This window comes from Lynx rufus, unplaced genomic scaffold (genome assembly GCF_022079265.1).
Source record: "Lynx rufus isolate CCGP_SWC_20201006 ecotype Redwood Valley unplaced genomic scaffold, mLynRuf1.p SCAF_4, whole genome shotgun sequence".
NCBI lineage: Eukaryota > Metazoa > Chordata > Mammalia > Carnivora > Felidae > Lynx > Lynx rufus.
In genome coordinates, this window is record NW_025814856.1 from 15034524 (window position 1) to 15061466 (window position 26943).

The 26943-nt window shown below is 55.9% G+C and overlaps 1 protein-coding gene across 3 annotated transcripts in view; it reads right to left on the reverse strand.

The window, feature by feature from the left end:
- The window catches only part of SLC6A20 (solute carrier family 6 member 20), a 36569-nt gene extending 15265 nt beyond the window's left edge, over positions 1-21304 (reverse strand). For all 3 annotated transcript variants that reach the window (XM_047097465.1, XM_047097463.1, XM_047097464.1), the window contains exons 1-4: positions 21184-21304; positions 5939-6079; positions 4389-4480; positions 312-539 (exon numbers count right to left, since the gene is read on the reverse strand). In XM_047097465.1, the coding sequence (XP_046953421.1) occupies positions 312-539; positions 4389-4480; positions 5939-6079; positions 21184-21304 (582 nt within the window). The remainder of the gene's footprint in view (positions 1-311; positions 540-4388; positions 4481-5938; positions 6080-21183) is intronic.
- Positions 21305-26943: the final 5639 nt, after the last annotated feature.

Sequence of the window (26943 nt, forward strand, 5' to 3'; positions counted from 1 at the left end):
TGTCTGGGGGACGTGCGCAGTCACTTAAGGCTTTTAAAGAAGGGAAGACTCACTGTCGAGGTGCTCGGTGCCGCTCGGGTGGTGTGGCTTTGGGGACAGCTGCCTGGCACAGACATGCTCATCCGTGTAGGGACCGGGAACGCCCCCACTTCAAGACCGCAACTTCGAGCACCTCCGGCCACGTCCACGGTCGCCTCGCGGGGGATTCGTGCCGGTGACGTCGCCGCTGCCCTCCCCCCTCCCCCAGCACGGCTTCTGCGCCCTCGCGAGCACCGCCCAGGTGCCGGGCGGGGGGCGCTGTGCGGACCCACCTTGCCGGTGGACTCGGTGCCCCGCAGGATGCAGAGGTACACCACGAGCCAGGCCAGGAGGAGGCAGAGCGCCTGCTCCCACTGCACGCCCCCGCTGTCCTGGATGGACGGCGAGATGTTGAGGGTCTTCCGGTACCAGAAGTACTGCGTCGAGGACGCCTTCTCGCACTCCTCGTCGTAGCCTGTGCGGTTGCCGTTCAGCGGGCACACGGACCACGGCAGGGGATCCTTGGGGATCAGAACAAGCACACGGCCAGGTGAGGGCTGGGGCCAAAGGGCAGAGCGGGGAAGGACGGGAGTGGGCCTGACGGGAAGGGTGCCTGGTCCCCAAAGGACAGGAGCATCCGAAGGCAGACAGGGACCAGGAGGGCCGGTCAGGGGCACAGACGGGCTTGGGGGGAGGAGAGAGGCGGGGAGAGGGCTTTGCGCACCTTGCAACCCCACGGGAGTTTGTTGAGGATCACCTGGCTCTGCCGTGGGTCCGAGACACTGGACCAGACAGACGACGGCCAGACCGTCTACGAGAATAGAACCCACAACCTCTGCAGCAATGAGCCCACGGACTCCAGCCACAGCATCTTGTAGGGAGTGGCCTGGAGTGGGGTGGGCAGGACCTGGGCAGTGACAGCCAGTGTCCCTAACTCACGTGCTCCCCGACCCCAGACCAACCGGAGAAAGCCCAATCTGCTCCCCTCACCGCACAGATAGCCCCCCCCACCCCAGTCCGGGCACAACGGAAGCCGTGCCTTTTTTCCCACTGACACACCTTCCCCATTCCTCTGCCTGCCCTGGGGTCTCCGCCGAAGGCAACGATCGCAAGCTCTGGATAAATTGCCTCAGTCTGTTCTCATTTGGGTGGACTTGGCTTATTTTCACACATTCCTAGCAAGTCCTGGCTTGAACGAGACTCAGGTCCTTCCCTCACTAACAGGCGGTGGGGACTGGCTTCTCCCAGGACGGACGCTGGGTTTCGAAGTCAGGCAGGGGTGAGGTTCAGCCTCCCTGACTTCAGTGGAGCCTGGGTCAAGCTATACCTGAAGCAGTTCCCCTCCTGGACTTTGTAGATAGAGTCAGGAAGAGCCTCTTCTGCTTCAGCCAGTTTGAACTGGGTTGTCTGTCACTCAGGAACAAAAGAGCCGAGAGATGTGTGCACAATGAACAGGATGGAAGTGGGAGCTGAGGAAGGGGGGGGCGGTGGATTTAATTCTGGCTCTGGGGGCAGGGGGCAGGGGTTAGGAGTCCCACCTCCACTCTGCCAAGCCCCACATCCATCACTTTTGCTTGTTTCTGGGTCCCGTAAGCTCAGATGTCATTAGACAAAAGTTCTCCACTGACAGAAGCAAGTCCTGGCCCACTGGGTTCCAACTGTGTGTTTCAGGGGAAACAGACGTCACCTCATGGGCCAGGGCCACTCTACCGATGAGCACCTGGAGCCCAGCTTTGTCCACCTGGAAAATGCTCGGGACCTGTGCAGGGGTCGGGGGTGGACCCCTGGCCTGTTGAAATTCGAGTCCGTTTCTAGCTTTGACCAGAATAGTTCTGAAGATGGTCCCCAGCAGTTCCTTGCATGGAAGGGCGGCATTTACGGCCCCTCCCCGTGAATCTGGGCTGGCCTGTGACAGAATGCGGTGACGTGACGCAGTGCCCCTTCCCAGCCAGGGCTTCCTGGGGCCTCGCAGCCCTCATTGCCACGCTCCTGGAAACCAGCTGATGTGTAAAGACCTTTGGCCATACCGCTGGGCAACAGAGACTCATGGAGAGAATGGCCACGTAGAGCCAACTGAGATGCTCGGCGGCAAACCAGCGCCATGCCCCGGGCAGGTGGGAGGGGCCCTCGTGGGCTTGGAGTCTGGTGGAGCTACCCAGCCCACAGCCCCTTGGGCCACTGGTCCGTCCACTGGACCACTGCTGAGTCAGCCTGGGCTGGCGTGGTTCCCAGCCTCGGCTACATGACTGAATCCCGGGGAGAAGGGAGGCTTTAACAAAAATACGGTGCCCAGGCTGCACCCCCAGTGACTCTGACTGCATCGGTCTGGGTGGGGCCCGGGCCTTGGAGGTTTGAAAGCTCCCCCAGGGGGAGGAATTTAAGCGAGTGCAAGGACTTACGAAACTGACCATTTCCCAGCAGCCAGCCTCCCCTCCTCGGAATCAGTGGGTCAGGCTGGCGTTTTGTATCTGGTTTTCTAACAGCCCCCGGTGCTCCTTGTGGGCAAGGTCCTAGACAGGAGGCTGGGAAGCCTGGTAGGGGGATGGACAGGCTTCAGCCCCTGAGGCCAGGCTGCTGGCGTCCAGTCTCACAGCTACTCAGTTCCCCTCCGCTGATGCGGGGCACCCCACATCGCAGGGCTGTGGTGACGGTTCCTGGGTGATTACCTCTAAAGTGCTTGCAACTGTGCAGGGCCCTGAGCTGGCTTTGAGGGAGCGACCGCTGCTTCGGGTACTATTATTACGTGACCACGGAGGAGGGCTCCAGAGTGGGGGAACTAAAGGAGAAGTCCACGGGGCCTGGGAAGGGGAGAAGTCCACGGGGCCTGGGAAGGACAGACCGAATGGATAGTCGAGTGATTTTCAGGAGTTGCTGGTCCTTGCACTTCTGAGACTTAGGAAAACGTGTCTCATTTCTTGAGACAACCTTATTTTCACCCTGGGAAGATGGTCAAATATTCCTGATTTTGTTAGAACAGGACATGTTGCTTCTACCTTTGGAAAACTGTTTCTATAAGTATACAGAGGCATAATGCTGGCAATGCATATGGCAACTCTTCAGTTGGAGTTCCATTGTGCAGTGCACCACCCGCCCAACTGTACATGATAGCTCTGCACAGAGGAGGAGGAGTGGCCACCAGGGGGGAGAGTCAGAGGAGCTGCTGTTTCCACCCAGAAGGTAGGGGAGAGGCAGAGCTGTGGCCAGTCTTCATGGAGTCAGGGAGAAGATGGGGGCTGCAGTTAAGCTCAGAGCAGAGAGCCCTTCCTGTCAGGGATGCACACGAGGCATTTCCCCATGGGGCGACCCGGGTAGGGTTGACCGGGTGGCCAGAGTGGGGCGTGGATGTAGCATCTTCCGAGTGTAGATGCCACGTTCTGATTCCTGAAGTCATTCACCCGGGCATTCCTTGGGGCGCCAAAGGCTCACGGCTGTGCCCAAGTGCTCCAGAGCGTGGCCCCACAAGTTGGGGTTAATCCACAGTCCCTGGTCGGCCCTGCCTTGCTTTTGGACCCTGGGGACAGTGTCTGTCCTGCAAAGGCCGGGTTCGGTGGCAAGGGGCGTGGCGTCTTCCCCGGGGAGCTTCTGTCTGAGACGGAGGAGGCTGCTGGAAGGCAAGCCGGGGGCAGCGGGGAGGGGGTCCCCGAGAGTGAAAGGCAGGTGCCGAGGAAGAGCCGTGAGCACGGGCGGCAGAAGGGAAGACTCCTCTCGGCTTGGACACAAAGAGCGCCTCTCAGTGAGGAGTTAGGGTTCTCGCTTCTCTACGATGTTCGGCCCCTTCCCATTTTCTGCCACGAGCGTCAGCAATGGCCGTGAATCAGAAATAAGGTTTAAAGGGTTCCTCTTTGGGAGTAGCCCCTGCTGTGTTACAGGGGTGCCGACGCTCGTTCTAGAAGAACTTTGGTCTGCAGGGAAATGTGGGGGCTCCGCCTGGAGCCAGGAGGCTGGGAGGACAAGCGACCAGAGCTGGAAGGGGGAGGAGGAGGGGAAGGGGGCATGAGTGGGGGTGAGGGGCGTGGCAGGGGAAGTCCTCCTGCTCTTACTGGGTCGGTGGCTCTCTCCATCCACACATCCTCCCCTGGAGCATCTGACGGTGCTTCATACTTTGGGGGGGGGTCACATCTTTCAGAACGTGACGCAAGCCAGAAACCCGCTCCCCAGAAACGCGCACACACGCGCGCACACACCCACAATGGCAGGGTCCCGTGGATGCCTGGCTCGGGAGCCCTCCGCTCGCGTGGGGTGCTCAGCCTCCCCCAGCCCCTGAGGCCGCCGCCCCCCCATCCTCACCCCTGTCCCCCCCCTCGGGGCGTGGCCTTGCTCTCCTCTCCCTGCCCCGCTCCCCGCGCCCGCTCTGGCACGGGCTCGCTCACCTGGAAGGAGTGGAAGAGGTACCAGAAGGCCCAGGCGTTGATGATATTGTAGTACGTGGAGAGAAAGAAAGACACCACCACGCTGGCGAGGCCTGGGAGGGGGCAGACGCGCGCTGAGGACTCCCGCGTCCGCCTCTCTCTCTCTGCCCCTCCCCGGCTCGCCCTCTGTCTCTGTTTCTCTCTCTCTCTCTCTCTCAAAAATACATAATAAAAAAGCATTAAAAAAGCAAACTTAGCATGAGAGGCAGGCCGTCATTGACAAGTGCCACCCTGATGCTAGACGTCACAGGTGCTCCCCCCTTGGCTTCCCTGACGCTGAGTCACTTGTGCCAAACCCTGCTTCGCGGTGGCGGGGGACGGGGGTACGTGGAGGGGTGTCTGGAGTGGAGGGGCCTGGAGCCCACACCGGCCCCCCCCCACCCACCAACCCAGAGCCACCGTGCGCACCTCCGCCCACCCCCACCCTCGGGGACATCTGGTTGGCCGTCTGAAACTGGCCGGGGCGGAAGTGTTTACACCACGGGTATCAGGGGATGCCGCAAACAGGCCTCCCCTCCCCCGCCCACCCAGAGAGCTGGCCGTTAAACATTCACCAGCGCCCCTGCTTGGCACACACATCCGGTATCTTTCCTATTAGGCAGCAAATGCCACCTCTGAGAAGCCCTCTGCGATTGATCACTCGGGCGGATCGTAAAACCACACACCTCCTTGTTAAAAAGTAACAGCCCTTCGCGATGAGGAGGCAGTTCGGGTTCAGAGATGATGCCCGAGGCCACGGACACACTTCTTCTGCCTCCGAGACTACATGCCACGCCAAGCGCACACCCTCCTTGCTCCTGAAACACCGCTCTGCTTCCCTGCCTACCCGGCTGGAGGCGGGCGGGCTGAGCGGAAGAGACCGTGGCCAAGGGCTGGCCAAAGTTCCTCCCCCCCACAGGCAGCCCTGGAACGTGAGGGTTGTGCAGGGCGGGTTAACTAACCATCGCCGAGAGGCGCCGGGGACGCACCAGCTCGGAGGAACTCAGGGGACACGGGATGCACAGCACGCCCAGCGCGCCACCCATGTGCCCCTCTGCTTCCCCGCACCGGAGACATTAACGGGCCACCCCACGGGCCCTCGGTGGTGCGACAGATAACACGAGCTCGTGTGCAGGTATCATACAGGCTGGCACCCGGCACGTAGTAGGTGCTCACGAGAAGGAGCCATTATTAATCATTAGCAAGGAGCAGTTAGAGCTCCCAGAGCGGTAGTTGCTGGGAGACTGAGTTGCAGCTCCTTGGCTGGGCAGCTATTTCCTTTTACAGAAGAGCCAGCTGTGGCTCACGGAAGAGAAGCAGTGTGGTATCGGCCCCCCAGAGGGTGTGCCTCCCCCCCTTCTTCACCGACCTGCGGGTAAGGGATCCAGCCCCCGTCGGCCGACATCCCGCGGCACCCCCTCCAGGGCTCTCTCTTGGGCCTTGCGCTCGCCCCTTGCTCCGGCTGCCCTGCCAGCCAACGGGCTCCCACCCACACCCCCTGCTGTCCAGGATCCAGGAGAGTGCCCACTTACCAACACCACCAAGGTAGGGGCTGATGGTCCTCCAGGCACCGATGCTGCCCTGCCGCATGCGCTGGCCCACTGCCAGCTCCAGGTACAGGAGGGGCATGCCCTCTACAACAAGCATGATGAAGTAGGGCACCAGGAAACTACCTGCGGGTGTCCAGAGCCAACACCAGGCCATCACCGATGAGTTTAACTCTGGAGCCCACCTGACCTCCATGCACACCCACCCTCCCTCCCTTCCTTCCGTCTTTCCACTTGTCCATTCATCTTTCTACCTTTCCACCCACTCATCCTCCCACATCTCCACTCATCCTCCATCCTTCTGCCCTCACTCTCTCACACCTTTTCCACAACCCACTGTTCTTTCATTCCCCTCGCTCGTACGTCACGTATCCATTTTCTTCTATTCATCCATCCACCCATCCAAGCATCCATCCATCCACCCACCCATCCACCCACCATCCAACCATCCAGCCAGCCAGCCACCCAGCCACCCATCCATCCAGCCAACCAACCATCCATCCATCCACCCACCCATTCAACCACCCAGCCACCATCCATCCATCCGTCATCCACCCAGCCACCCACCCATCCAACCAACCATCCACCACCCATCCAACCATCCACTCATCCATTCATCCCCCCACCCACCCACCCACCCAAGCATCCATCCATCCACCCACCCATCCATCTATCCACCTACCCATGCACCCATTCAACCACCCACCCACCATCCAACCATCCGTCCGTCCACCCACCATCCATCCATCCATCCATCCATCCAGCTATCCAAGTATCCATCCACCTATCCACTTACCCACCCATCTATCTACCCATTCACCCATCCACCCACCCCCCACCCATCCATCCACCCATTCACCCATCCACCCAACCAACCATCCATCCACCCATCTACCCACCCACCCACCCACCCACCCAAGCATCCATCCATCCACCCACCCATCCATCTATCCACCTACCCATGCACCCATTCAACCACCCACCCACCATCCAACCATCCGTCCGTCCACCCACCATCCATCCATCCATCCATCCAGCTATCCAAGTATCCATCCACCCATCCACTTACCCACCCATCTATCTACCCATTCACCCATCCACTCACCCACCCACCCATCCATCCAACCAACCATCCATCCATCCATCTACCCACCCACCCATCCATCCATCCACCCATCCAAGCATCCATCCACCACCCAACCATCCATCCACCCACCCACCCATTCAACCATCCACCCACCATCCAACCATCCATCCATCCATTCACCATCCAACCATCCATCCATCCATCTACCCATCCATCCATCCATCCATCCTTCTATCCTTTCTATCTTTCTCTTTCTCCATCCAGCCATTCATCCATCTGTGATAACATGCAGACTTGCTAGTTAAAAACTTTAAATACTTCCATCCTGGGTGGTAAACTGCCATTGTCCCAAGCCCCTTGAGTGCCTCCCTCAATGCCTCAGCTGCCCCAGCCCCTCTGCCAGAAACCCTATTCCATCTTCTGTGGTAGTAACCAATGGCAGAGGCAGGGGCTTGGTGTCTGTGTATGGGGAGACAAGCGGTCCTCAACAGACAGAGCCTAGGCCACCATCTCCTTTTACGGAGCACCTCCATTGTATGTGTATCTGTTTTATACAGTGGCCCTCAGCTTAACATTTTGTTTTAATAAAGAGTACTATGGCTAACGCAAATTTAAAACCCACCGGTTCCTCGGGGCCGTCTGCAGATAAGAGCCTGTGGTGATAGTACGGAGCCAGGGGGTGTGGATGGAGTATGGAAGCCCTCCCCACTGCTGGCACCTGGACAGAGGCGGGCAGCCTGCTGGGGGCTCCCCACACCCCTGCCCTGCACAGCACTGCCCAAAGCTTCTCCTGTGGGCCCCGCCCCTCCTTCCCTGAAGTCCTGCTCATCCCTCCCCCCTGCTCCCAGCAACTTGGCAGAGAACCCGGGAAAAGGTCCCAGAGGAGAAGAGGGCAGGACTCCTGATTAAAATAAAACCCTGACATTACAGCTGCAGGGATTAAGGGCAGGTTACAGAAGGAACTGGTTCCAAAAGTGTTCAGGTAAAGAATGAAATACGTATGCTTCCGTGAACATCGAATATTTACGAAAATGCCTCCGTCGTGCTTACGTGTTGCCCCAGAGCCTGCTTTCCCCCCCCGACCACAACACGACCATTTGTGTCACCCTCGTGTAGCTGTACGTCATCCCACTTGGAAAACACACCCAGATTCATTTCATTGGTCCTCGGACACTGGGCTGTAGCTAGGTCCCTGCTATCATGTAAAAAAAAATTGTTTTAAATGTTTTTATTTATTTTTGAAGGAGAGAGAGACAGAGCATGAGCGGGGAAAGACCAGAGAGAGAGGGAGACACAGAATCCGAAGCAGGCTCCAGGCTCCGAGCTGTCAGCACAGAGCCCGACGCGGGGCTTGAACTCATGAACCGTGAGATCATGACCTGAGCTGAAATCGGTCGCTTAACCGACTGAGCCACCCAGGCGCCCCGGGTCCCTGCCATCCTCAACAGAGCAGTGGGACCGAGCTTGGTCCACGTGTTCGGTTCTCTCCTCGGGACAGAGATCCCAGAAGGAGAGTGGCTGGCACCAGGGCCACGCAGAGATCAGAGTCAGCTCCCACCGTGGAGAGAAAGCCACGGCCGTGCGCGTGGGACCACCGGGCCTCACATTCCCGGCCTCGTCCTCCCTGCTCACACGGGGGCCTACGACAAGCGCTACCCCCTCACTTCTGGACTCTGTTCTGATGACTGCCAGGCCCCGCCCCCTGCCTGCCCCAGGGAAACGTGTTTGGACGTCTTACCAGGTGCCTCTCAGCAGCAGAGAGTCCAAGAGGCCGGCTGCTCTCGGACTGGAAGGGGGCTGCCACCTACCAACCCAGCAACATTCAAACCCTCAGTGGTTCTAAGAAAAAGCTCATTTTCCCCCAAGGCGTTAAACAGTAACCACAGGAGGCCTGGCAAGGTCTTTGACAGGGCCAGGCTGATGGCCCGGTGCCCACGGGAAGCTGGAAATCCAAGGCCCGTGCCCAGGTGGTAGCATGGGGGCTCTTGAGGCCTGCCCATCGGTCATTTCCATTATCCATCCTCCGAGTATCCAAACGCACGATCCCAGCGAATCTGCTCGGCCACTATTTTCTTAACGAGTGATGTCAGAACAACTGAACGCCCACATGCAGAAAAAAACGAATCTCCACCCCCATCTCCCATTTTATACCTCCTCCCCCAAATCTCAAAATGGATCACAGACCTATGCGCACAGCTCAAAACTATAAAGCTTCTAGAAGATAGCCCAGGAGAACATCCCTCTGACCGTAAGGCGAGGCAAAGATCTCTTGGCTACCACGTCGAAAGCACTGTCTATGAAAGAAAAGTGCTGATGAGTTAGATCTCATTTGAAAACGGTGTTCCGTGAAAGGCACGGTTAAGAAAGTGAAAAAGGCAAGCTAAAAGGCTGGGGGGGACTTCTGCAAAACACGTGTCTGGAAAGGACTTGGTGCCTAGAATTTATAAAAGACTCTCAAAACTCAACAATGATGAAAAAGAAAAAAAGAAACCCGTTCAAAGAAGGTACAAAAAAATACACGCATGGCAAATTAGCCCACGAAAAGATGCTCAACACCAGCTTGTATTCTGAAAACGAGCAAATGTCAACCAAATGAGGCGCCACCACACACCTCTTGGGATGAAACGGCTAAAGTAAGAAAAGGCTGAAAGCACAAAGTGCTGGCGAGGCCCCGGGGGGAACCCACCCGCGCGTCGCTAGTGGAATGCTTAAAATGGTGTAGACACTCTGGGAAGCGGTTTGGCAGTTTCTTGTGAGGCTAAGCACTCACTCACCGACCCTACAGCTCAGCGAGTTGACTCCAGCGTGTTTACTCTAGAAAAATGACAACGTATGCTCACACAAAAACCTGTATGTGAATGTTTACAGCAGCTCCCTTCAGAGTTGTCGGAAACCGGAAACAACTTAATTGGCATCCAGCGGGTCAGTGGATAAGTAAATTCTGGGACATCCACACGATGAAATACTACTCAGCCAGTACAAAGGAACAGACTACTAATTCCCGCAACATCGGAGATTCTGAGAAGCATGATGCCGAGTTAAAGATGCCAGATTCAAAAGGCTACAGACTGGGGCGCCTGGGTGGCTCAGTCGGTTAAGCGGCCGACTTCGGCTCAGGTCATGTTCTCACGGTCCGTGAGTTCGAGCCCCGCGTCGGGCTCTGTGCTGACCGCTCGGAGCCTGGAGCCTGTTTCGGATTCTGTGTCTCCCTCTCTCTGACCCTCCCCCGTTCATGCTCTGTCTCTGTCTCAAAAATAAATAAATGTTAAAAAAAGAAAAAAAGGCTACAGGCTGTACGACTCCATTTATGTGACATTCTGGGAAAGGCAAGCCTGGGGGGGACAGAAAACAGACCTGTGGCCGCGGGCCGTTGGGAATGGGAGGGCTGACAGTAAGGGGTGTTACTTGGTGGTGGGAATACAACCATACGTTCATCAAAATTCATAAAACTACACCAACAAAAGTATTTTTCCGCACGTAAATATATCTCGCTAAGAGAAAAATCAGTTTTGTGATCAGTTGGAAAACGAGCCCACTAACCAACCCTCTTCCCACTGGAGTGCTCCCCATGCTCCTTTGATGTAAAACCTCTGAGGGGCACCTGGGTGGCTCAGTCGGTTAAGCGTCTGACTCTTGATCTCAGGGTTGTGAGTTCAAGCCCTGTGTTGGGCTCTGCACTGGGTGTGAAGCTTACTAAATTAAATTAGATTAAATTAAATTAAATTATAAAATAAAACCTCTGACACTGCCTTAGCATGAGGAGACCCTATCATCAGGGAGAGGCAAAGGCCTTCACTCCCATGTGTCTGGATGGGGCACGTTGTGAGAGATTCAATATGGCCGCACATTCCCTGAAGCGGCTCCTGTGAACGGATTCCTGTCTCCCCCGCCCGTGAATCTGGGCTGCTCTTGGGACCAGCTCTGTCCAACAGGATGTGGGGGAAAGGACGCCATGATGGTTCCAGAGCCTGGGCCTCAGGACGCCCTACAGCCTCACCACCACCTCTTGGAGTGCGTGCCCTGAGGCTGACACGTTTGGAAGCCGGTCCAGGGGACCCGGGGATGAAAAGCCCCACTGGAGGAGAACCGAGGGCCCATCCAACTCAGCACCAAGCGCGCGCGTGTGAGGGCTTTCCAGCCGCCAGTGGATGCCACCATGAGAGCCAGGCCCGATGAAGCCGGCAGAGAACTTCCCAGGCACCCACAGAACTGTGAGAAAGAATTCACTGTTTCAGCCACTACTCCCCCCCACCCCTATTGCAATTTGACCAACGACCCCACCCCTGCCCTCCCTCCAGTCTCACCATCACGCATGGCATCTAAGGTCACATCTCGTCTGTCGGCTTTGACAGGACGGCCTCCCAGGCTCTCTTTGTCTCTCATGACCTTGACCTGTTGGACGGTACTAGCCAGTTATTCTGTGGAGTGTCCCTCGCTTTGGGTTTTGGCAGGAACCCTGAAGCGATCTGGGTCTTTGATGCTTTGCCCCATTCCCGGCCAGGTTAACTTTGCTCACTTGGCCAAGGTGGGGTCTGCCAGGTATCTCTGGGGAAAGTTCCTGTGTGCCCCTTAGAAACGATTCCGTGTCTTGCCGGGAGATATTCTGAGATGAGATAGCCATCCTATTGCCCACCAGACCTGTGCCCTCTAGATTTAGCTGGAATCTTGCCGGGAACAACAGTCTCCGTGTTGGTTGTTGCTCGGCGACTTTCTAATTCCATCCTTCCTTCTAAGTCCTTAAGTTCTAGGGTGGCCTGTTGAGCCGAGATGGGTCACGACAAGCGGGTGGCCCGGCCCCGTGGGCGTCTGCATCACTCTGGGTGAGGTGGATGTTCACAGTCACTGAGGACACATATTCCGAGGATATAAAGACAGTTCTGAGCCTGGAGAACTCTTGCTCGCGGCCAACTCCCCAGCACCCGCCATGATGTCTCGGCCGCAGTCCTCTTGGTGGTTTTCTCGCGTCCGCTCTACAGCTGCCCGCGACAGCTTATTGTCAGAGAAGCCCCCTGCCCTCCCACTTGGGCAAACCGTCTTTGGCTTCTCCTCACACCTAGAATAACACCAGCACTCCCGCCCCTGGCCTCTGCGGCACGGGGCCGGTGGCCTCCCTCACACCGCTGCAGCCACGGGGCCCTTCCTGTGGGGCCGGCCTCTGCACGCTCGCCCTGGCTGTTCCCTCAGCCTGGACCGCTCTCTCCCTTCTCTCATTTCTCTGCCGAACCTGCCTTCCTCAGAGGGGCCTTCCCGGTCTGCCTCAGTGACAGCAGTCCCCACGCCACAGTGAGCCTTCAACCCCTCACCCCGCTGGACCTTCCTTCTGAGCAGTTACCCACGTGAAATTCGGCTGTGACTTTGACTAGTTGGTGTCTGTCTCCCCTTAGCACGGATGTTCTTGCTCCCTGGTCTGTGCAGAACAGAGCGAGCGGCGCTGGGCAGAGAGCAGAGCCCCGGGAATATTTGTTGGAGGCAGGACAGAATCCTTCAGGCCTCACCAGAACTTCCACGCACATCACTTCCTCCAGAAACCTTTGCAGGTCACCCAAAGGTAAGTGGGGTGCCCCCCTCACAGTCCCTGCTCACTGTCTACCGCTCTCTCCACCCCTACTTCCCTAAACAGCTTCCAAGTGCAGAGACGGGGTCTGCCTGGCTCACAGTTGGATCTCCAGCCCCTAACAGGGCCGGATATGGAGTAGGGGGTCAGTAAGTGTTTGCTGAGTGACTGCTTGATGGTAAGTGGCTCTCTGATGGTGGTTCTACTTGGGTGGGCAATATGGGAAGCTATTACCAGAGAGAGTTGACAGGCCTGGTACAGTTCATCATGTTGCTAAAATTTCATCCAAGATTCCTCTGAACTCTTGCTTTGTTTTGTGGCTGTATTAATATAGACCTTGGGCAAGTCTGTATTGGCCTGCACCTCCCTCAGAAAGGCTGAGCCTTCAGAAGGAAGCCTTTGTACCTACGATAATACACTGTAGATCAAAATACAAGGGCCACTCTAAGGCATCAGAGCAATTGTCTTCCTCTGAAATTGATTTGCCATGAGAAACAGAAGAAATGTGTTAGCAAATTTCTAGTACCTTCTCTTAGGAGAGCCAAGAGGACCCCGTGTTTATGGAACAGCATTGGACGATGATGAAGGATAATCTAAGAAGAAGAAGAAATGTCTGAAGATGAAAAACATACGGCAGGTGAATTTAAAGCCAATGGAGGCAATAAGCAGAAACAAACAAAAAACAAGCAAAAACAAAACAAAAAAACCCAACAAACAACAACAACAAAAAAAACCCCACAACCTTTAGAAATTACCCTGTAGCTCAAGGAGAAAGGAGAAAGTGGAAAGGACAGGCGATGAGGCACGGATGGCAAGCCCAAGCACTTCCTGTGTCTCTAGGGAGAACCACGCAGGACAGAAGGCTGCCAAGACAGCATCCGGAACAGTAACAAATTCTACCAGACACTTCCCTGGCTGCGTTCCTGAAAGGCCCCACTAGTCCCAGGTTAAAAAAAAAAGAAAAATTAAGTTTTGTGAGCTCTCGTGTCCTATGCACCAGGGAGCAAAAACGGTGGGCTGTCTGGAGGTCCGGAGACACAGGTCTGAGTGTTCCAGCCTGGAAGATTCGCCCCACGGAACACGACGGTCGTTCAGCCCCACCTGCAGCTGAGAAGTTAGACCTGACAGAGTGGCCAACTGCGGGAAGTTTATGCCCATCTCCCAGAATCCGAGGGAAAATCGGGCAGGGGGAGGAGAGAGGCACCCTGAGAGGAGAAGGGCACCCCAGGGGACAGAGCAGCCCTTTCTAGCAGGGTGGACACCTGTCCCTCTCGCCAGGGAAGCCCACCCCCCTGAGGTGGGGGTTTCACCACGTCGGGCAGCCCCAGCGGCCATTCACAAGGACAAGTTGGCTGATATCTACAAAAAGTACTTACTTCCCAGAAAGACCTCTGGTGCACCCTCCGGGGGGTCAAGAGCAAGGCTCAAGACATTTGTAATCAGCAGAGGACATGGGGGAGGGTCTCTAGCTGGCCCTCTCCCCCTTCGTGCTAGGAGCCATACGGTCCCGAGGCACCACTGATGCAAATGTATTTCCCACCTAGACATACAGCTTGCAAGTTGTGCGAGACGAAGTTCCACACTGGAGAATGGGTACATAAGCTGTTCCGTATGTCCACGGACCCGCACGGAGCTGTTTTAAGTTCATAGCTTCAAAGAGTATCGAACAGTTTTGGATATGATGGTCAGAGGTGAGGTAAGAAATAGCAAGACACTAAATTACATACAAAACACGCTCTTAATTTTTTTTAAGAAAAAAAAGTGTAACGGCATGACCTTGGGTACTGGAATTGGGGACGGTTTTGTATTTTCTTTCTTTGTATATTTCTCTAATTTTCCAAATGTTCTACCATGAACACGTATCACATTTGGGACCCCCCCCCAACACACACACACGCGCGTATGTCCTTCTAGAACACGTTGCTGCTTATTTTTCTAATTATCACGGCCAGCGCCGTATCTGTTTGCTGCTCCCAAGAGGCTCACGACAAAGAGAAAATCCTCTCTCTGTATGGCATTTATGTCCGCGAATCTCGCTCTGGCCTTTGAGACCAACAAAGACCCAAACAATCAGATGCAGCCACTTTCAGGGGAAGGTTTGCTCGGACGCATGCTTTCTTCCTACTTAGACACCTTGGTCTCTACCAAACCACACGAGGACTTTTTAACCTGATTTTTTTTTTCTTCTTGGGGTGTGTACGTGTTCAGTTTAAGGGGCACGGATCACACATCCCCAGGGGAGGCTGAAGCTGCTGGCGTGGGGACCACACTTTGAGGAGCGCTGTCCTATCCTCTGCGCCCCTCCACCCCAAGGCCTTCTCCTCCTCCTCATTGACCCCTTCCATCTTGGCTTTCCCCCAAAAGTTTGTTATTTGGAGTCGACACCAGTCAACTTTTGGGAAACGGAGAAGGAAGACACAAGTAAGAAAAATGAAAAGTACCCACCCCCCGCCCCCGCCCTTACCCTGCCTGACGCCTTGGTCTAAAACTTGCTCGTCTGCCCCCACCCCTCCTTGCCCACCCCCTGTGCCAGCATGGCCCCGGCCCCTGGCCCCGTCTCTGTAAACTATGGCTCTGAGGGTACCGCTCCCCACCTGAGATCCTGGTTCTGCTCCCCAAGGGAAGTTCTAACTTCCCAGCGAAGCTATTGAGGGTTCTTTGGTTTGGGTTCATGCTGGAACCTTCCTCGCCTTCCTCCTCTCCCCTCCCGCCTTTGCCCCGGCGCCCACCCCATACGTCCGGGCCACGTAGAGTTTCCAGCCATTCCCCTCGGATGCATACCCTTCTGTGTCTTTGGCACACGGGGGTTTCTTCTGCCTGGAAGGTTTTTGTCCCTAAATCTACCTGATGAGCTCGGACTCCTCTGTCAAGGCCTAGATGAAGTGCCACCACGGCCGGGAGCCTTCCTGGGTTCTCTCGGGCAGTGAGTCCTTCCTCGAGTCATTTCAGTGAAGCCTCCCAAAGAACCGTCCGCGGAAGCTCTTGCTGTCCCCCGTGTGGAAGGGCCATTTCCACGGTGCCGCCCCCTTAAGGGCGATGACCACCTTTGCCCCTGGCTTGCAGCAGATACTCAATACTTGTTGAAGGACTGAAATTAATTCCTAGGACGTTTATATCGCTGAGCGTGTACTTCTCTATTCTCCTTCCTGTTTGGTACAGGATAGACGACGGCGGTTCTCATCCCCGTGCACAGTAGGATCCCCTGGGGAGCTTTAAAACTAATGTTCAGGCCACACATGAGACCGGCTCAATCAGGATCTGGGGAGGGACAGACGTCGGCGTGTTTCACAGCTCCCGGGTGATGCTAACGTGTAGACGGGTTTGAGGCTTCTCCACGGGCAGGTGGGCACTGTATCCTGGCTGTTCCTCCCCACCATGGGGGACGGGGGTGAGCCGTGTCTGAGCCCACGGTGCTGTGCACGGTAAGACATGGCTTCAGAGTCCCTTTTAACTGAGGGAGGAGGAGGTCTCCTGGAGAGGATGAGGAGTACAGGGTACGCCCAGCAGAGGGAGGGCAGCAGACATTTGGGGGGAGGGCAGAGGCGCAGAGGGGGTTGGCCTGACAGCCACCTATGGCCCCTAGGGCTTCCCCTGGGGACACTGCAGACAGCAGGTGCTGGGCCAGGCCCCCTCCGTGGTTGAGCGTCACAGCAGACCGTGCGGGAAAGTAAAGTGCCCTGAGTCACGGCGAGTCCGGGCCTGGGACTCCCATCTACCGCAGTCGCTCCTGGCCTGCTCGGATCAGAAGATGAGACCCCGACGTGGGGGGCCTAGAGAGAGCCCTGGCTCGGACGCAGGAGTGGCCTGAGCCCCAGCTACACCTCCAGGAGCCCCTTTTTTCTTCTCTGGACTTGTCCCCCACCTCTAAGTGGCGGTGACAGCACCGACCGCCGGAAACGCTTCGCACGCTGCTGTCTCCCGGGGCACCGAGTCCCGAAACCCCAGCCCGGGCACCAGACGTGGCTCCTCAAGGGACTCGCTGACCACACTGCCTCACGGCCGGAACCCAGCCTCGGGAGCCGACCTTGGAACCTTCATGTGTTCGACAGACGACAAAGCCCTGAAACTCAGCTTCCCGCCCCACGCGGGCACCCACACGCGCGCACATACGTGTGGGCTCGGTCCCAGACCAGGCGCTGGCCTGGAGGGCTGCGGCTGCAGGGGCGCGCGGGGCCGCTGGGGCCAGCTCACGCACCAGAGCCAGCTGCCCACATCTCTGCCACCGCCACCTGCTGGGACCTTACGTGGGGACATCACGGTGTGAAATCGGCCCTGGAGGGAGCGTTTGCACTGCGATTATCATCAAATGCTACACTTGAGGTCTTACTTCCTCCCCTCCCCTCCCCCCCCACCCTGTCCCCGGCAGCTGATCAACATTTCCCAGCACCCGACTACCTGGCTCCCAGCAGCTGGTGGCCCTGGGGGGCACAGGAGCAACCCTGACCTTCGTCCAGGTTGTGCTCCGTGGTCCCGCAGCATCCGTACCCCTTAGGCGCTGGTTAGAAAGGCAGATCCCGTCCCTGCCTCACCGCAGGTCTGAGTCAGGGTCTCAGGGGGCAGGGGCCACAGACCTGCACTTTATGGGGCTCCCCAGGGAGGCTACAGTTGGAGACGCACAGCTCTAAGGACCAGAGAGGAGGGAAGGGAGGTGCAGGAGGGGCTTCGGGGGGACATGGGACATCCAGTCTGGGTGTCATCCAACCACAACACAGGCAGGTGTCCTCCGATTTCTTCCTCTTCACGGTTCAAATATAATCGAAGACTTAGGGGAAAAACGTCCACGTTGCCACCAGCCACACCACTGTTCTCAGGCGTCCCCGTTTCTTCCGCGACTCGAGCGCCTTCACGTACAAATCAGGCGCTGGGGTATCTAGTTTCCCCACGGGTGTGCGCAGCGCGTTCGTGTCCCGGCTCCGTTCTGGAACCACACGGTCTCCCACCCTGACACGGTCGCCGAGGCCAGGGGACTCGCTCAAGGTGGGGTTTTGTGCTGTCTTTTACGTCTGCCAAGCGCCGGGGCGCTGAACGGCGGGGGTTGGTACCCGGAATGTAATCTTCCGAATTAACATTCCTCGTGCCGGGCCTGGCTCGGAAGGGCAGGACGGGAACAAGCCTCCGGGTCACAGGCACAGCCCCGTGGAAGGGCGCACGGACCCCTAATCCGTTTTATTCCGGGAAGTATTTCGGCACAGCCTGGCTCTGTAGTTTATAAACAAGCTCTTTGTTGGCGGGAGGTGGTGGGTCATTTAGAAGGTTAAACGCTCCTCTGGAGCCTCTCATGAGGTGCTTGACTTCCCTTTTAGCTTTAGGGAAGACAGCGGGTCTGCAAACGGCCTGGATTTGGGGCCACATATGTCACCTATCAGCAGGTGACACTGCCGGGCGGGGCAAGGCTTGGGGAAAACCACCGGCAACCCCACCTCGCGTCTCCTGCGCTTTTCCTAACAGAGCTTGCTCATCCGTCCAACAAATACTCACCGGCGCCTCTTCTGACCCGGCTGCTTCACAGCGTGGGGCTGGGGGGAGACCGGGAAAGGGGGCTCCAGGCTAAGGGCGGCTTCCCAGGGGGAGGAAATAACCTCGTGCAAAGTGTAGAGGCAGGGAATACCCATTCTCTGGACAGAGAAGTGGTCCAGAATAGTTGGCGGGACTAGAAGATGAACGGATAGCAGACGATGGGGTGGAAATAGGGGCCGGTGTCGGGTGACGAAGTCCTAACTGTGCCTGGATAAGCTGTTTCGTCTTTTATTCTGTAGACACTTATGCTTAAGGGGGTGCCACCGGCCCAGCCTGTACCTGCCCACCTCGGACGCCTCCAGCCGGCCACCCACCCGTCCTCTCCTCCGTGCCCGCCCATCCATCAGCCAGCATTTATCCATCCACCCATCCAGCCCAAGTATACACTATGTACCAGACCCAGGATTTCTTCTTCCCTTTTTTTTTTTTAAATTTATTCATTTATGTTGAAAGAAAGAGAGAGCGAGCGAGAGAGGGGCAGAGAGGGAGAGGGACACGCAGAGAATCCCAAGTAGGCTCTGCTCTGCACTGTCAGCACGGAGCCCGACACGGGGCTCGAACTCATGAACCGTGAGATCATGACCTGAGCCGAAATCAAGAGTCAGAGGCTCAACCGACTGAGCCACCCAGGCGCCCCTAGGGTTTCTTCTTCTTTCCTTTTCTGGGTCCCGGAGGGCTTGAGGTGTCCCCAGCAACTCCCTCCATATATTCTGTTCCAGAACGACTCCAGCCTACCTGTGTCACCTGCAGACGATTCAGGGGACGGTGTTGTTATTAACAAGGAATTAAACAGTCATGTGACAGCAAGGCTCACCTGGGCCGATGGCTGGAAAACACGCAGCCAGGAAAGAGGTCTCATGGCTGGGTGTGCCGAGCACAGCAGGACGAGGAAACCTCATGCTGACAATTCTTTGAAAAGTCAGTTATGAAGCTGTTACAACATATGGCAACACAGGCCCTTCGAAGAATTATAATGTATTTATGTCCTTCAAATGAATAAAGGAATCAGAGAAGGGCACCTGGGTGGCTCAGTCACTTGAGCGGCCAACTTCGGCTCAGGTCACGATCTCGCGGTCTGTGAGTTCGAGCCCCCGCGTCGGGCTCTGTGCTGACGGCTCAGAGCCTGGAGCCTGCTTCGGATTCTGTGTCTCCCTCTCTCTCTGACCCTCCCCTGTTCACACTCTGTCTCCCTCTCTCTCTCAAAAATAAAAAGTAAATGTTAAAAATGTTTTAAAAATTGTTTTAATTAAAAATAAATAAATAAGTAAACATTAAAAAATTTTAATAAAGGAATCAGAGAGTTAAGATTCGCTATGTAAAAAAAAAAAACAAACCAAACAACTCCATGGATTGACTTTTTGTCAAGTTTTGGGTTTTTGTTTTGTTTTTGAGCTGGTGGGGAAAGGGGAGGGGGAGCAGTGTTTTACGTCTTGGTCCTTCTTACACGGGTTACGCTTTGTGAATCCTTTGGTCTAACATCTCTTATTGTCCTTCATGGTGAAAAACATTTCTGATTATAGAAGGCATCACACACACGCACACGCACGCACACACACACACACACACACACACACACTCACATGCACACACACAGTACAAAGCAGAGAAAAATCACTCTAACTATTATTAATATTTTGGAGTGTTTTTTTCCTCGTCTCTTTTCTTGGCATATTTTTCAACATAATTGAGATCATCCCTTTTACACAATTTTGATTCTGACTTCCCCTCCCTCCACTGAATATGACAGGAGAAAACTTACACGAAAGTTCTGAAAACTCCTTCTTAGTGGCTGCAAAGAACACCATTACATGGATGTTCCATAATTTACTGAACCAACCCCTTTAGTTGACAGCTCGGAAGTTTCTTTTCTTCGTCTTCTTCTTCTTTTTTTAAGTTTATTTATTTTTGAGTGAGAGAGAGAGAGAGAGAGAGAGAGAATCCCAAGCAGGCTCTGAGCTGTCAGCACAGAACCCGATGCGGGGCTCAAACCCACAAACCGTGAGATCCTGACCTGAGCTGAAGTCGGCCGCTTAACCGACTGAGCCACCCAGGTGCCCCAAGGGCTTAGGACGTTTCCAACATTTTACTCTTATTAAAAGATGGAGACCAGGGGCACGTGGGTGGCTCAGTCGGTTAAGCAACTGACCTCGGCTCAGGTCACCACCTTGCGATTCATGGGTTCGGGCCCAGCATCGGGCTCTGTGCTGACAGCTCGGAGCCTGGAGCCTGCTTCGGATTCTGTGTCTTCCTCTCTCTCTCTGCCCCTCCCCCACTTGTGCTCTGACTCTGTCTCTGTCTCTCTCTCAAAAATAAATAAAATGTGAAAAAAAAAAAAAAGATCGAGACCATCCTTCCACCCTCGGTCAGAACTCTGATCATTTCCTTCAGGTAGAATTCTAGAAATGGAACCGAGGAGGAAAAACTGTTCAATGCTGAGGCTTGAACCCCTCTTGCCACACTGCCTTCCAAAGCGACAACCGCATGCACAGAGGCTCCGTGGCATGTCACGAAGGTGTCCCCGGCGCTCTGTAACGTTAAGGGAAAATGAGGTGCGTGTGTTGGTCTAGCTGGTGAGTGTGCATGATGCGTCAGAGGAAGCACTTGTCAAATCAAACCAAACCCGAAACAACAGAATTGCAATGACTTGCCTGTCCTGTCACCTGCGGTTCCAAACCCAAACCAATGCTGTAACAAAAAGATTTAAACAGCTGGCTGAAGACCCTTTGACCCGGAGTTTCAAATCGCGCTGCTGGGAATACGCTTCTGATTTGAAAACTGGTGTCAGGAGTTTCTGTGGAGCAAGCCAATTTCCTGCTCACTGTTCCCAGGTAAAGGGAAGGCTTGCTCAGACTACTGCCCCAGGGAGAAAACGCTCCCCGGCCCTCCTAGGGCTCTCAGCAAGGGTGTGAGGCGCTGGGCCGCCCCTGGGATGGGATTGGGGGCTTGCAGAGAGCATCCCCCCCGCCACGAGGGCGGCTCTGGGGGAAGAGCTGGGCAGCGGCGCGCCTCAGTTTACCGGCCGGGAGCACGGGCCCAGCGCCGGCTGGCGCGCACCCCCTCCGGCGCACTCACCTCCGCCGTACATCTGGCACAGGTAGGGGAAGCGCCACACGTTGCCCAGGCCCACGGCGTACGAGATGCAGGCAAAGACGAACTGCAGCGGGTTGGCCCACAGCGGCCGCGCCTTCTCCATGGCCGCGGGCTCGGCGTGGGGCTGCTTCGGAGCGCGGCTGCCGCGCGCGTCCCGCCCGCTCGGCCCTGTGGTGGCGCCGCCGCCGCCGCCGCCGCCGCCACAGGCTCGCTCGCTTTTTAATTGCTAATCTCATTAACGCGCGCCCGCCGAGGGGCGAGGCTGGTAAATGGATGACGGCGGGCCCCACCCCGCCCGGGGCCGCCGCGGCCGGGAAGGTGCCCGGGATTGCGCGGCACGGGGGCGGCGCCCGGGGTGTGTTGCTGCGCGGCGGCTCTTGGGAGCCGTCGGGTTCTCCCAGCCCACCTACCCGTCGTTTCCTGGGTGCCTGCCGGGTGCTGGGCTTGGGCTGCGGATGAGGCTGTGAACAACAGACATCCCCGACCCTCCCTCCGGGACCGGGTGTTCGGGCATTCCCCGCAGGGAAAGGCTTACATTCATTGGACAGGATAAAATGTCCCATTTTCAACTACCGTTGAAATTGAAAGGACAATTTCATATGGTTCATTTTAGTCCATATAAAAGCCTGAGGCACGAAGAAGACAACTAAGGCAAAGGAAAAGGGTGAGCAGTACTGGGGTATAGGCTGGGGTGGTCAGGGAGGGCTTCCCAGAGGAGGAGATGTAACATTGCCCAGAAACTGGGAGGAAGGGAGCGAGGGAGGGAGGCACTTTCCACCCTCCTCCACCGTCCAAAGACACACACTTCTTGGAGGAAGAGCCACCCAGGCGGCCAGGTTTCCCTCCATCTGCAGACAGGCCCTACTTGCCTACTGTGTGTAGGGTGGGGAGTCCGGCTCTGTGGTGCAGGGTGGGGCCAGGAATCCGGTTTTGAACAACCTCTGTGATTCTGATTCATGACACTGGCATTGAGGCCTAAGAGACCAGTCTGGAAAGTTTATTTGGTTCACGGTGGTCACTAGACCTGTCTAAGCATGGTGCTTTGGAGAAATGCTTCTGTCACTGACTTAGCTGTGTGACCTTGGACAAGTCACTTAACCTCTCTGAACCACTGTTGCCTCATTGAAACAATTGAAACAAACCTCTCCCCCTCCCGAGGGCCCATGTGAGAATTAATTGATAGCTTACTAAGTGGCATTATAGTAAGTGCTCGATACAGGGGCCACTGTTATAAGTCCCCAGGGGTCTGGATGAATGAATGCGTAACACGCTAAATCAGTTCATTAATATTATACTTTGAACAGTGCCTGGTACACAGTGAGTGCTATGAAAATTCTTGATATATGATTAAAATTAAAAAGAGATGAAAGGTGGAGTCGCCAGTGGAAATCTTCCTTGAAGCCAAAATGAAATCATTACTCTGGTGTCCCCAGCGCTCCTGCCCGGCCGGTGGCTGACAAAGGGCAGTGTGGTCAGGAAGGTAGGGGCTTCTCGGACGTGCTACCCGTCCTTGAAGTTTCTGTCTCCAAAAGGCAGAGCAGGAAAAGTCCACAGTGCGGCAAGGGGCGGGGGACCATTTTGGTTTTTAAACTTTGGATTCTGGTGAGTGTTTTTTCTACAACTGGCCTCCTCCCCAGAGGGACCCGCCAGCCCAGGCTAGTTTCCGCTGCTTTTGCACGTGAACTACATCACACACGTGGACTCGTGCGGCATGCGCTCTATGGTGCCTGGCTTCCTTGTGGGATTCAGTCCGCGGCAGCGTGTGGTTCTAAGGCTGTTCTTTCTCACGGCTACATAGTATTCTATGCAGTAAACATACCCTAGTCAATGACCGCAGGACGTTTGGGGCTGCTGTGAATAAAGCAGTGAGGAACATTCTAGTACTTGCCCTCGGGCAGGCAACGCTGGGAACTTCCGGGCCGGACGGCAAGTATGTGCGCGGCCTTGGCAGGTGTTGCCAAACTCTTTTCTAGAGAGGTGGTACCAGTTTATACTCCCACAAGAGTTTCGGTTGTCCTGGGTCCTCACCAACGTCTGTCATTCTGTTCTCAGAGTGCTACCCGGCTTTGTGGGCGTGTGGTGATAGTTCACCGTGACTTTTAATTGTCACTTCCCGGATACTAATGAGGCTGCATACCTTTCCACAGGCGAACTGGGTCATCTGGAGAACCTCTTTCGCGAAGCGCACGTGCCTTTGCTGCTCTGCAATTCACTTGTCTGTCTTTTCCTTCTGACCCAGGGTTCCCTGCACATTCTGGATACGAGCCCCCTGTCAGTTTTATGCGGGACAGATTTCTTCCCTCCGTCTGCGAGCTGCCTTTTTCTTCCATCGGTGCTGTCTTCTGATGAACAGACGTCCTTGAATTTAACAAAGTGCAATTGGCCAATCCTCCCCTTTCGGGGTTCTCTGTTAGTTTTTTGGTTTTGGTTTTCTTTTGTTTTGTTTTAGACAAATGTCCTGTTTGAGACACGTCTCCCTTGGCAACTCCAAGGTCACGAAGGTATTCCTGAGAATTTAAATCTGTGGCAAGAGGAGTCTCGGCAGTCTGTAGACGGGGCCGCCTTTTTAGTGTTGCTGACTGGTTTAGACAGAAGGCACGTTGCCGCCTCCAGCTGTCTGCTTGGCGCGGTCTTGTCCTTGGAAAGGAGTTTTCCCTGGAGGGTGCCCGGCCGCACGGTGGCATTCAGGAACCGGGCACCCTGGAGGGACGCCCAGCACGGTCGCCTGCCACCTAGAATGTGAGGCTGTGCTGTTTGCGGGTTGTTGGCTTGACCAGGCAAGGCCCCTCTGCCATTTCCCTCTTCCAGGGCTCGGGCACTCACACTGCCAGACGCCCCGGGAGGCTGTCCGGGGTGTGAGGTCCTGGGTGGGGTTTGTGGGAAGCACGGGGAGATGCCCCACAGCAGGACTGAGTGACTCTTCAGGGGCAGACGCTCAGGACTCCCGCCAGGGTCCCCACACCTTCCTGACACCCACCTGCGAGCTAATCTGCCAAGAGTAGTTGTGTTGCTAGAAGGGTGAAGAACAGGCCTGAGGGGGGCGGGGTGTGCTTTCATGGGAGCCAGCGAAGGGGGGGGTGGGGTGGAGGTTAGTGGTGTAGCGATGGCAAATGCTTCACACCCAGCTCTCTGCGAACCCTGGCTTGCGGCCCTCGCCGATCTCGCTGTTGTCAATACTCCCACCGGGGCCGATTCCAGGCTTCCCACGGGGGGGGCCGCTGAACGTGGCGCTTCGCGGGGACGTGCAGGAGCGCACTGTTGGAGGGCTCTCCATTCTCCACACGCGGTGCACACGGCCTCAACGGCATGATGGAAGGGCAGTAGATCATTAGGAAGTGGGGGCGGGGGGGGTTGAGTATTTGTTATTTCTGTTTTAGATCATTTAACTGTAGTTTATATAACTTAAGTTTTAATAATGGCTCTGTGCTTTTTTTTTTTTTAATGTTCATTTATTTATTTGGAGAAAGAGACAGAGAGAGAGAGGCCCAAGCAGGCTCCCTGGCTTCAGTGCAGAGCCTGACGTGGGGCTCGAACCCACGAACCGTGAGATCATGACCTGAGCCAAGATCAAGAGTCAGATGTTTAACCAACTGAGCCACCCAGGCACCCCGACAAGGGTTCTGTTTGGCAATCAGCTCACGGTCTCGCAGTCCGCGGGTTCGAGCCCCGGGTCGGGCTCTGTGCTGACAGCTCCGGGCCTGAAGCCTGCTTCGGATTCTGTGTCTCCCTCTCTCTCTCTCTCTCTCTGCCCCTCCCCTGCTTGCACTCTGTCTCTGTCTCTCTCTCAAAAATAAGTAAACTTTAAAAAAAAAAAATCAGCTCATAAAAATCTGGAAAAGGTACCAGCTGGCACTCGCAAGCCCGTGGGACCTGGCTCCAGCACCCCATAGGTTCTTGGGGCTGGGGGGGCAACCTCTGTGTCACGGAGAGCGAGTTCAAGTGCCCAAGGGCAACAAGGTTCTAGGCTTGGTGAAGCCCTGCCCTGAGTGCTCCCCAGTGCTCCCTGACAGAATGGAAGAAATCTTCCCCTCTGACCAGAGGACCTGTCCCGTCTTAGCCTGCCACGTGTCAATGAGGCTTCAGAAGGAGAGAAGGCCAGCCTACCAGAATTATCTGGCTCAGGGAAGAGGGTGGAGAAGGAAGGGGCGGTCCTGACTCAGTTGCATAGGTGTGGTCACAGATTTCCAGGATTCCAGATTCTTACCCCACCGATCGCAGCCAGGCCACTTTCAATCATGTGCTCACCCCAGCGATAATGCTGTTACTTACCCCCACCAGTCCCCGGTTCCCCACGAGATAAAGTCCAAACTCCTCAGCCTGTTCTGTAAGGCCCTGAGGAATTTATTTTTTAATGGGGCCAAGAGGAATTTGATCCTTGCTCACCTAGGTTCCAGAGAAACTAGGCTTTTCACCTTCTGGAATATAATGTGCTTTTTTATACCCGTGGGCAGTTCCCTAGACCAGGAACACCTTCCCCCTTCTTGACCTGGGAAAAGCCTCCCCCTGCTTCCTGACCCAGGTGGAACACTACCGTTTCTGGGAAGCCCAGCACCCCAGCCTTGGCCAGACTCTGTTGCTCTCTCTTTCCTGCTCCCAGCCTGGGGCGCACATCTGGTTTCTAATGCTCTCCGCGTGGCCCTGTCACGAAGAACGCAAGATCTGTGTCCCCTCTGCTCCGTGGCTGGGTCACGTCTTACCCACCGTTTTCTCCCCAGCCCAGGTGCGTGCTTGAGTCTCAGTAAAGGTTCGCTGATACGTGAAAAGGCTGCCACAGAATCTGGGCACTTCGGTGTCAGTCCATAATCGACAGCCCGGGGGCCCACATTTCAGGAAGTTTCTTCAGACATTCGAGCTTTTATGGCTCCCCTATGGCGTGCCAGGGGCCCGCTCGGCTTGGGGACTGGAGGCACGGCTCTGGGTGGGATGGCGCCCCCTCCCTGCTGCCCAAGGTACCTGCTCGTTGTTCCTGGGGTGGCACAGAGACACGCACCTCGAGATCTGGGGGAGCCTCTGCCTCTGGGCTGAGCGTGTGCATGCATGTGTATGTGTGTGCACATGCCTCTATGTGGGGGGGGGAGTGCGTGTGTGTGCTTGTGTGTGTGCACGTCGTGTTGAAGAGGCAGGAATTCCCATGAGACCTGAGCCTTTCCTGGCTGCAAAGGGAGCTCCTGGGCTCGACCCCTGGACTCTCAGCGCAGCCAGCCCCTTCGACTGTGCTCTGCAAGCACCCATGTGCCCACAGATGCCCTGGGTTATCGTTAAAATGCAGGTCTTGGGGCGCCTGGGTGGCTCAGTCGGCTGAGTGTCCGACTTCAGCTCAGGTCATGATCTCACGGTCCATGAGTTCGAGCCCCGCGTCGGGCTCTGGGCTGACAGCTCGGAGCCTGGAGCCTGCTTCGGATTCCATGTCTCCCTCCCTCTCTGCCCCTAACCCACTCGCATTCTGTCTCTGTCTCTCCCAAAAGTAAATAAACATTAAAAAAAATTTTTTTTTTAAATGAAGCTTTATATCATTGCCCTTACAGGCAAAGCAGGGGCTTTCCTCATGCATTTTGACAGAAGCTGATAATTAAGGTTGTAAAAGTCTTCGTGTCTTCCCAGTGCTGTGTGTGCCATGGTGGCGGGGTGGGGGGGTGGGGGCGCCACGGACCTTGCCCACACTCTGTGCCCACACAGCCCCAGAACGCTGAGGACGTGTGTCCAGGGCTTGGGAAGCAGGAGTGGGACCCCGAATGGAGCCGC